At 49.2% G+C, this 11,446-nt stretch overlaps 1 protein-coding gene across 1 annotated transcript in view; it reads left to right on the plus strand.

Moving 5' to 3' along the window:
• The window catches only part of NUP93 (nucleoporin 93), a 104,411-nt gene that overhangs the window by 16,721 nt on the left and 76,244 nt on the right, over positions 1-11,446 (plus strand). The window contains exon 2 of the mRNA XM_004704656.3: positions 9,696-9,888. Coding sequence (XP_004704713.1) covers positions 9,710-9,888 — 179 coding nt within the window. The 5' untranslated portion in view covers positions 9,696-9,709. The remainder of the gene's footprint in view (positions 1-9,695; positions 9,889-11,446) is intronic.

Consider the following 11,446-nt stretch of genomic DNA (forward strand, 5'->3'; position numbering starts at 1 on the left):
CTTCACCCATGGTAACCATTGGTCAAGCTTGATTTCTTTTTATTTATTTTTTTAGTAGTTTCTTGATATAGTATTCACATACATGTTCATGGTTAAAAATCTTTTATATAGAATAAGCTGACAACTTCACTTCTAGTTCCCCCTCCCCTCCCACCTTCACTGTTTGCTCCCCAAACCCCCTCACCCTTCCCACCTCCCACCGCCCACCCCCCATTCCCTGTACACTATTGCATCAATTATTGTTTCTATGCGTCCACTCCCTCTGTGCTTTGGAAAACTGGGAAACCCAACAGAAGCAATAAAAAGCTAAAACAAACTCAAATAGCAAGAAGAAAATAATTTAGAGATAAAAATACAAATAAAGAGTAAGAAAGAAAAGACCACCGTTTAATGAATATTTAAAATTAATTAATATTAATATGTAACCAATTAATATTTTAAAAGCCAGGGAAGAAATTTTTGCCATGGAAGCAAGCCAGAAATACTCACGCCTAGAACAAATTCAGGTTGGGTCCAGAGGGAGCTTATCGCTTTGAGTTTTACTGGCTCAGCAGGCTCCCTCAGACGCCACCAGGTGTGGGGAGATCAGTGTTGGAGCTGGCCAATTGTCCTGCCATGCGTTTAGCACACATTGAGCCCAAAGCTAGCCCAGTCCACGATGTCTGCTTAAAAGGGGGCGTTCGGAACCACGTGAGGCCCGAATCGCAGTGGCGACAGCTGTGTTCCTGCTTTGGTCTTTCTTCTTGCAGCCGTTTCTGGGCTTCAGCCCAGTTGACTGTCTTCCCTGTCGCGCTTCATCTTTGAGGTCCTCCTGACCTTCCTTACAGCGTCGTCCATCCAGAAACACTGTTTCGTGTGGAGCAGCAGTCCCGCGAACGTGGTGCAAAGCTTTAATGGTTTGGGAAGCTGTCCACTTAAGTTTTATTTAAAATGTGTTACTATCCCTGACCTCAAAATAATTTTTTTCCTGTGGCGCAAAAAGAGAGAAGCTGTCTGCAGCCATCACTGATCACAGAGACAGGGTTGGCCTGTTTTGGGCACACACCTGGTCCTGTGTAAGCTGGGACCCCAGGAACAGTGCTTTTCGACTTACCTTCCGACTTCCCAAAGATGTGGGAACCTAAGGGGGAAGGGAATGGGTGGTGGGCTTATATGTCACCCATTTAATTCTTGATGACGTGTAACTGTATATGAATTACAGGTTTACACAACAGACTGTTCATTTTTTATTCAACAACGCATTTTGCTTCGCCTCCTGCGTGGCCATGTAATCTTCACGGTGGCGTTTTCACTGCTCAGACTGGAGAATGTAGCTTTGTCAGAGGCCCGGAGCTGGCGAGTGTGGACGGGACGAGGGCTTGCTTACCGGGCCTAGCTGAGACACCCTAGGTCTGGGGTTAGCAAACAGACGCCCTTGGGCCAAGTTAAGCAAAGAATGGGTTTAACAATTTCAAATTGTTGAAAAAGGCCACAGAAGGAGATTGTTTCTGGGCATAGGAAGGTTATTTGCATTTTAGTATCTGTTATTAAAATGTTATCTCCACCCAGCCTTGCTCCTTTCTGTATGCATGTGTCCCTATAACGGTTTTCAAGTGACAGTGTCAGAGTCCCATGGTCCTTTTGCAGGAGAAGCTTTGGCCCTTTGGCTCTGGCTCCGAGAGAAGTACCACCGCAGAGGCCATTGAGTGAGGGCACCCAGTCTGACTAAGAGGGGCCACTTGCCACCTCTTCTAGCCAAGGGACATGGGGAGGCCCAGCTGCTGGCCCCTGTGGCGTGGCATGCGTGCTGTGGGACATGAAAATGGTTAGTAGAGGGGCTCTGAGGTCTCCTTAGCGATGGTGTCAGGTGGAGCACTCTTGGCATAAATTGTCAGCCTACCGAAGGAGGCCTGCCCGACCAAGGGCAGATTGTCTTCAGTCCCTTGCCCAGGGCACAGAGTGAGGCGTGCAGGGAAGGATCGTCTTCTCTGGTAGAATGCTTTCTTGAGTCGAGGGGACGCTCGAATCGATCTGCACTTGTTCTCGCCTGCTTGGCATGGTGCGCAACAGAAGCCACCGTACACGTGGCAGTGGCAGTGCAGGGGAGCATGTATCCCCAGACCAGTCAGCGCTAGTTGATTGGACCAGGTCTCGTGGTTTTTTCCCTAATTAGAAATTCAGAACAAACTGTGTTACAAGGCAGTTGAGATGTGACAGAGACTGACCTGCAAAGCCTAATGTGGTCTAGGAATCTATCTGTACAGTTTTATTCTGTTCTTGTGACATGAGCAACCTAACATACAGCAGTTCAGCTGTGACACAGTGTCACCCGCCTTTCTGAGTTGTTCTTCGCTGTTTACCAGATATTCCTGTTCACTAATATCAGTTTGATCCCTGGTAGGCAATTCTAAAGGAGCAGAGTGCTCAAGGCAGGCCTTTTGTACCGGTCAAGTGAAACTGTTGTGTGACGTTAAGAAGACAGCAGGGGATATTTGTGGTTTCAGGTTGAAAGGTTCTCTCGGGTGAGTATTTCAGGGGTTCATTCAACTTCAATGGCCCTGAGGAATCTGAAAGTCTAAGATCATTAAACATTCTGCCCTTTATTTCCTCCCTTTTGATCAGGCTCCTTCTTTGGAATCTTGCATCAAAAGCCCGGTAATGGTATAACTAGACACCATCCTGAAATATTTATTAGTGGGCCCTTCTCAGAAAGAGTGTGAGAGCCCCTGCCCCAGGCTAGCAGTGTGGGGAAGCGGTGGGTGGACAGGGCCACGGCTGTCAGGCCTTTTGGCACTGACCCTCGTGTTCTCTCAATTTTGCGCTCTGGAGGTGGAGTTTTCTGCAGCATATCCTGGCCGTAACCCCGGCCTCAGTCCGGGAACTAGTGAGTAGGAGCTATTTTTCTCCGGTGACTGAACTGAAACGGGTTTCAAGACCTCAGTGCTGCCCCAGCTTTGGAGTCTTCAACCAACCCCAAACCAAACTCTGCGATTGCATCAACCCGACTCTTAGCAGCCTTATAGGACAGAGCACAACTGCACCTGTGGGTTTCCAAGGTTGTAAACCTTTTTTTTTTTTAAAGAATCATTTTATTAGGGGCTCATACAACTCATCACAATCTGTACATACGTCATTTGTGTCCAGCACATTAGTACGTATGTTGACTTCATCATTCTCACATCATCTGCTTTCCACTTGAGCCCTTGGTGTCAGCTTATTTTTTCCCCTTCCTCCTCCCTCCCCCTCCCCCCTGTAATTTATAAATTATTATTATTTTATCATATCTTACCCCATCCAAGGTTGTAATTCTTGACAGGAGCAGAGCACTTCGACCATCCTTCTCAGGGCGGCTGGTGTGCTTGAACCAAGGACCTTTCTGTTAGCAGTCCCTCTGCCCTTTTGGAGCCCTTAAAGATCTGGGCAAATGAAAAGACTGAATCTGCTTGCGGCTGATGCTTTAAGAGTAAAAGAAACAAATGACCCCACAATTAATGCCAGAAAACAACAGGAGTGGTCGACGGCTTCGTGCAATGAGCACGAATGCTTTAAGAGACCAAATTTCAGACTACCTGCAGAATCCCGAGAGGCTACTCTGAGAAACGGATTTAAAATCCTCCAGAAGTGTGCAGCAGTCTGACTATTTAAATAGCTACTCTTTTCTGGGTTGATTAAATTTTTAATGTGGTCATAATGAGAATGTGGAAATGGCCTTATATTTCATAAGACTCATGTTAGTAGCAGGTGAACTGAAATGTTCTGATGTGATTTTGCTTTACCTTTACATTTAGTTCATCTTGCCTTATATGCACCCTATCCTCCCCACCCCCCCTTCATTTAAGAGTGTTGGTGGGTCCTGAATAGGCCTCTTTTGGACTCTGAATAACAGGTGACACAGACTGAGGAGAAGGTGACAACTCTGGTTTGGAGCTGTCTCTCCGAAATCGTGCACTTTAATCTTGCTCTGTGACCAGTTCACTCCGAATTCTCTCCGGGTAAAGAGCTCTGGATCCCAGGGACTTCCCATGAAGAACAGTCATCATTTTTAATGTGGTGGGTGTCCTGTGACAGTCACTGAAAGGCAGGATCCATTGTTTTTCTGTTGTTGAGATTTTATAAGAAGCCAGAATATGGAACATAGTCAGAAAGTATGCACATCCTTGGTGTCTGGCTCAGTCACTTTTCTCAAAGTGAACGGGGTGTTTGCTGGCACTCAGAGCAAGCCAGGGAAAAGTACCAGTCCCCAAAGCCTGCTTCATGTGCGCCTGTCAGCCCTGTAGATCAGCCTGACATTGACGAGGTCGGGACAACCCCTCGGGACAGGGGTTTGCTGCTCAGGGCCGTGGTGTCCCCACTGTGCTCTGAGGAGTGTGTTGGGGCCTGGAAACCCACTCAGGTGTGCTGAAATGAGGAGGCCCTGCTGCCCAGGGCCTGCGCAGGGCCAGCCCGCCTTCTTGCTCTGCTCAAGACACTGCCCAGCAGGGGGTCCACGGAAGGGGCACTTCCTGACCGCCTTCTCCTGAGAGAGCGCCCCGGGCTCTGCAGGTGCCATGGCCAGGTTTCTTCAATGTCAAGCCCTGACTTGGGTCTGCCATATCACTGTCTCTGTCGCTCTCATACACACTCATGAGCACACACCATCGTTTGAATTGTCGCTGTTGCACAAAACTGGTAAGGTTATTTTCATATTTAGTTTTCAATATCTTGGATCAAAACTTATCAGCCCCTATATTTTATGGCAAACTTTCTTTTTACTTTGTGGAATAGTTAAAAATTATCTTTACATATTCATGGAACCAGCCATGAATCGAAAATAGTGAGTTAGAATGCCAAGTACATTCAACAGTATAGGTCTTGAACCTTTAATTTTTATAAAATTGATTTCCACTGGTCGAGTTATGATACAAGACTGAGCCATTTTCCTCAAATGCGTTCTCTTTGTCATGCAGCATGCATTCCTATTCTGAAGGTACATTGCACAAATGCTTCCTATCTGTCACCATTTATCCTTTGGATGGGGATTCAGTTCTGCCTGAACACTTGGTGATTGCTTCTATACTACCACTGGTGTTTGTCTGTGTGTTTAGAGGCGAAGCCCTAGCCTGGCTCAGGGTGGTCTGACTCCATGCCATTTATCCTGCTGCTGCCTTATGCTATGCAGCTTCTGAAATAGGACGTCGCCATCGGAGTAGGAAGGGCCTGCTTTTCTCTCTGCAATCCAGCAGGTGCCACTTTGTCCAGGGAGTGCAGGAAGCCTTGGAGAGGAACGATGCACAACGAGCCCAGTGTGTCCTACACACACTTCTGTCCTTGTGGGGCTTATACTCTGGCGGGGGAAGAACCCTGTGGCAGGAGGAGTGCTGTCAGTGGGTTGTGTACTCCAGGATGACGCCAAGGGCTAGGGGACAGTTGAGAGAGAGAAAGAGAGGAGTAGGCATGTCTGGGGCAGAGGATTTGGGGACGAGGATTCCAAAGTACCAAGGTTCCAGGACAGGACCCCGAGGAAGGAGGGACGTTGGGGCTGGAGATGAATCAGAGCTTGTCGGGGTGGAGTTGTTGCTGTAGGTGTTTGCTTGGTTCTCAGGGAGTTCAGCTGAGTCGGTGGGGTCTGTTGAAAGAGACACTGGTTGCTAGGTTGAGCACAGAGCAAGGGCCGAGGGCGGAGGCTGTGCGCAGAGCCCATGCCCATGGACTGAGCATAGAGCAAGGTTGGAGAGGCACAGGGGACAAAAGCTTTGCTGGCATACTGCGCAAGTGGTAGGAGTTACAGAGGCCTCAGCGGAGTCTCTACGGAAACGGTCGGATCTGCCACGACCCAAAGGGCCGCCGTGCTAGCATCACGCGCTGAGATGAAGGGTGCACTGACCGGGTAGGTCAGAGTTGTGTTTGTACGTACAATATGGGAGCAAGATGTTTAATGTCTTCTTTTTCCCCAAGTTTTCTTCCTTTCCCTGTAGTTGGCTTGTTTGCCCTCCAGCTTAGGGAAGCTTTGTCGCGCTGGGTTCCTCTCTTTGTTGAGTTCTGAAATTTTCCTTCCTTTTCCTGGATTGTTAGACAAATTGTTTTTTGTTTGTTTTTAAAATACTTTTATTGGGGCTCTTATATCTCTTATCACAATCCATACATTCCTCCAATATGTCAAGCACATCTGCCCATATGTCGCCATCATCATTTTCAAAGCATTCTTTTCCCCCTGAGCCCTAGATTATTTTTTCCATATCTTACATCGTCCTCCGTCGCCTCTCACCCACTTTACTGTTATTTGTCCTCTTGGGAGGGGGTTCTAGGTTGATCCTTGTGATTGGTTCCCCCTTTCTCCCACTCACCTTCCCCTAATTCTCCTGGTATCTTTACTCTCTTTGTTGGCCCTGATGGGTTTATCAGTCCTGGATTCCCTGTGTTGCTTTTTTTGCGGGCTCTTATCTGTAGCAGTGTGCATGCTCTGGTCTAATCCAATTTGTAAGGTGGACTTGAGGTCATGATAGTGGGGGAAGGAAGCACCAAAGAGCTAGAGGAAGTTGTGTGTTTCCTTTGTCAGAGAGTGAAAGGAGAGAGGCAGGAGGAGCCCCAGGGTTGGTGTCCTTTCTTCTCTGGTGAGTGACTGTGTCACTGGTCTTGCATGTTTTTGAGGAAGACATTTCTGTATCAGGCAGCAACACCGGCTTGCCTTTTCCCCCCTGTCCTGAAGAGACCTCTCCCGGACTGGTGTCCTCACAGTTGGAGGAGCCTCTGGTGCTGTTGGATTGTGTTGGTTCACAGGAATGACAAGGATGACCTGGAAATTGAGGAAGAGTGACCGCATATATGATTTTTTTTTTTTGTCTTAAGAGGAAAGGCGGCTTGGAGCTTCATAAAGAATGACCAGAGTTTCAGGTCTACTCTCCCGGGAGATTTTCTTCTAACCTTGTGCCCTTGCCTTTGAAGGAAGCATCTTTCAGAGGGTATTTTGAGAAGTGCCTCTTCTCCTGCTGTGGGTTTGTTAACATAAACTGGCGCTTCATCTCGCAGACAGTGCCACACTTTACATTGACGTCAGAACGACGTTGGGTTTCAGAAGTCCAGGAGAAGCCATGTGTGACAACGGCTTCAGATACCAGGCTTCTTCTAACATCACAAAGGGGGAGAATCGCCACCTAAGCAGCCAAGACCGATTCCTATGAACTGGCTCCAGCATGCCCCTTCTCCCAGCTTTACCAGTCCTGACGCCAGCTGTCCCTCCCTGCCACACTAACTCTGCTGGGCTCAGTCATGGGTTGCAGTGACCACACACAGCCCCTGGGCCTGTTCACAGGGAGGGGCTGATGAGGGAAGTAACAGATTGTCATTTGGGGTCCCGAGCAGGAAGCACAAAGGCAGTGCCCCCTTTCTTGAGTGCAGTCTCCTTTTGGCCCCCTGGGGACAAGTCTCCTCCCAGTCCCTAGTGGGGACAGGCCTCTGCCCTGCTTTGGCTGGTGTTCCAAAGCACTTTAGCACTACCATTAAGTGCTCAGAGGCATCCAGCTCTGCCAGTAAGTCTTGGCTTGAAGGCACTCAGTTCTCTTGCTCCGTGGGTTGACATTCCCGCTGTTGCTGCCTCACTTCCTGGGCCAGGAAGCCCACTGTGCTGGCTTGCTCTTGTCTCCTGGCTCTGCTACGGCTCTTGCTGTCTCCTGAGTCTCAGAGGTTCTTAGGGTCCAAAGAACACACTACATGCCCCGCTCTTCCTTCTTGATGGTAGTGAGTTCCCCTCTATTCTGGGATTGACTCTCTTTAACCTAGCAGAATGGTAAAACTGACCAAGCCTCTGGTTAGGGCTCCTTATATCTTATTTGCAAGATTTTATCCCTGAAAGTTTCCATGTACCTTGTTGGCATTCTTAACTGTGCTGTCCAATCCCCATGGTGGGCCACAAGCAGGTTCCACTCACACATTTTGTAGGAAAACTACTGCTGTTGTGGGTTGCTCATAGTGACCCTATAGGATAGAGTAGAACTTCTCCGTAGGGTTTCGAAACTGTAATCTTTACAGAAGCAGACCACTTTTTTCTCCTGATGGGTTTGAATTGCCAGCTTTTAGTCAGCGACCCAATGCATACACCTTTGTACTGCCGTTGTGAGGGGCTGTCGAATTGGCTCCAACACATAGTTACTTTTCATAGTACTTTTCGCTGACCTTCTACCAAAGAGGCCGTCATTTTCCAGGGATTGGTCTCTACTGAAAGGAGCCTTGCTGGTATAGTAGACTGCCCATTGGGCTGCTAACCCAAAGGTCAGTAGTTCAAACCTACCCTTTGCTTCATGGGAGAAAGATGAGGCTATCTCTTTTATAAAGATTTCTATAAAGAAACCCAAAGGGGCAGTTCTGTAGGGTCACTGGAAGTCAGAATCCACTCAGTGGCAGCGAGACTTTTTTGGTTTGGCCTCTCCTGAGGTACAGAGACAACCCTCGCCTCTCGGGGACATTCTGGCTCTACTTTACCTGGGGCAGATTGGTTCGTTGTTCTGGCAGTGCATGGCATTTCAGCCCTCTTCTCCCAGCACTGTGATTCAGCCATCAACCCGTCTGCGGGCTCCTAGTCACTGTACACCTTTAACCTGCGCAAGAAGCCATCGAGCAGACCACCCATGCATGGCCTGGGTCAGGCACACCTCAGTCCTTCCTCAGAGGCAGCATCTCTCTTTACCATTAGTACTGTTGGGAGGTCTTGTGTAATACATCTGCCCAGTGAGCGCATGCTTGACAGGCTGTATGAAGTTAGTCATCGCACCCCGTGTGTGCAAGACAGAGGAAGAAAAGTTTAATCCAAAAGCCAACTGTTAAAAGAATTAGGTTCTTACCCTGTTAGTGAAGTGAAATTTTTATGAGGGCACTTTTTATCTTCTGTGTAGTTGCAGTAGTAGTAGGAGTTAAACCATTCTCTTGGTCAAGAACCTACATACAGATTTTAAAAATGTATAGTATCTTTTAACCTATCAGTACTGTTCACAGGGCTTAAAAAACCAAATGTTGGAGAAACAGGTTGTTGCTCAAGCATCTTTGTGATCTAGAACCATGCTGCTATTTATAGTAGTAGTCGGTATAGTAATAATTACAGTCTAATATGAAAGTCATATTGTAAGCCAACGTGAATCTCCACCTTCAATAACCTTATAAGCTAAAAGTGGGGTGGGTGGGTGTATGAATGGGGACCTGAACATAAATGAAAAAGGGAAGTCCTTTTGATTATTCAAGGAGCAGGTAGGTATGTGAGAATAACATGGGTTTCGTCACAAGGTCTGTCCTTTTCTGGTCTCACGCGCCTGAGGGCAGCGGAGCAGTCGGCCCCTAACAGCTTCTGGGGACCGCAGTTATTTCCCACCTACTCAGAGACCTCACAGAATCACGGGAGACGGAAGCTTGGGTGGTGTCTTCCTAAGACTGGAGGAGCAGGAGGTGGTGGGTTCAAGACTGTTCATCTTCTTGGGCCTGTAAAAGGAGGTGGGGGGGGATTCCGCATTTGTCCTGGTGGCAGCCATTAATCTTGGCTCTGTTCTGAGGCCGACTTCCAGGCTGACTCATCTTCCCTGTAGCAGGCCTGTTCTTGAGGATGCTCAGGAACAAATCCTGCTGGGGATGAGCAGTCCCGTGGTCTGCTGACAGAAAGTCCTCGTGTTTCGTTAGGTGCTGGGCATATTCAGGCAGTATGTGAAGCCTCTCCTTCTCTCCCTCAATTGAGAACTCTCCTTTCCCCCACCGGTCAGGACCTGCATCGCCAATGGATACCGAGGGGTTTGGAGAGCTCCTTCAGCAAGCTGAACAGCTTGCCGCGGAGACCGAGGGCATCTCAGAGCTACCCCACGTGGAACGGAACTTACAGGAAATCCAGCAGGCGGGCGAGCGCCTGCGCTCCCGCACCCTCACACGCACGTCCCAGGAGACAGCAGATGTCAAGGCGTGAGTATATGGGGGGAGGGCAGCAGTGTTGGCACTGTGTGGTTTGGGGGGCAGGCTCCAGTTCTTCTCTCTTGCCTGGAACGTGGATACAGCCTGGGAGGGACAGACGTTAGCTGTGTTCTCAGGAACTCGGGCAGGGGGACATGGAGCGGATGTTTCTATGTGACTCCCATAAGCTTCCTGGTCAGTGTGGGCTGCACAGATAAGAGTGACCCTCAAGGATAGCACGTGGTGGTGAGCTGAGCGCTGGAGGGCACTTAGGCGGCACTGATGAGCAGCCAGAGGCGAAGAGCCACCCTGGCGAGGAGTGATTCTGCCTGCTTACTGTCATTGACGCAGGGGCAGCCACCAAAGGCCTTGGAAATAAAGTGCCTACGAGTGAGTGCCAACCAGGCAGGGGTGAGCCCTCCAGTGGGCAGCTGGGGAAGAGTGCTGACAAGCCCCACCCAGCATCTCTGCAGACGCGTCTAGGGCAGCGGTTTTCAACCTGTGGGCCGCGACCCCTTTGGGGGGGTCTAATGACCCATTCACAGGGGTCACCTGATTCATAACTGTAGCAAAATTACAGTGATGAAGTAGCAACGAAAATAATTTTATTGTTGGGGGGTCACCACCACATGTGGAACTGTATGAAAGGGTCTCGGTTGACAAGCACTGGTCTGGGGGCTCCACTTGCCAGGCCTGGGCTGTTTGTACAATTTCACCCTCAGGGAACAGGTGAAGACCTTGCTCCTTCCATAGGAGATGGGGTTGGTCCGTTACTTGCTCGGCGAAACCACTGGCTGGTTGGTTCTGCCTCAGAGCGAGCACCTGGAGCACAGAGTGGAGCGGCCCCATAACGTTTCCAAGGCAGCCTGCCTTCTCTTTCTCCCACAGAGCGGCGAATGAGTTTGAACTGCTGACCTTTCGATTAGCAGCCCAACCCTGAGCCCACTCTACCACCAGGGCCCCTGACACTTGCCTGGACTTTGCCCAATCCTCACCCCTGCAGTGTGGCCTTGGTACTGCAGTCCCACGTCACAGTCGAGAAGCAGAGGCTCAGAGAGGGCAAGTGGCTGCCCAGATGGCCTAGCGAGGGCGCGATGGGCCAGGATTCAAGCCCAGTGAGGCTGCACCAGGGCACACACTGCTGTCCCTGGGAAGGGGCTCGGAGGAAGCTCTTCGCTGTGCCCCTGGTGGTTCCGGGCCACTGAACTCTGAAGATGCAGGGGGCTGCCGGTCATCTCCTCGAGCTTGAGAAAGCCCGGAGTGCAGGTGTTCAGCGTGGGGATCCCTGTTTGGGACTCTCAGTAGATGTCACACAGGAGAGGTTAAGAGCTATGTTCCTTTTCTTTTTTTATTTAATCATTTTATTGGGGGCTCGTACAACTCGTATCACAATCCTACATAGAGCCATTGTGTCAAGCACATATGTACATTTGTTTCCATCATCATTCTTAAAACATTTGCTTTCTACTTGAGCCCTTGGTATCAGCTCATTTTTTCTCCTCCCTCCCTGTTCCCTTCTCCCTCACGAACCCTTGATAATTTATAAATTATTATTATTTTGTCATATCTT

Source organism: Echinops telfairi, unplaced genomic scaffold, assembly GCF_000313985.2.
Source record: "Echinops telfairi isolate 266 unplaced genomic scaffold, ASM31398v2 ScPeMD7_2291;HRSCAF=2852, whole genome shotgun sequence".
Lineage (NCBI taxonomy): Eukaryota > Metazoa > Chordata > Mammalia > Afrosoricida > Tenrecidae > Echinops > Echinops telfairi.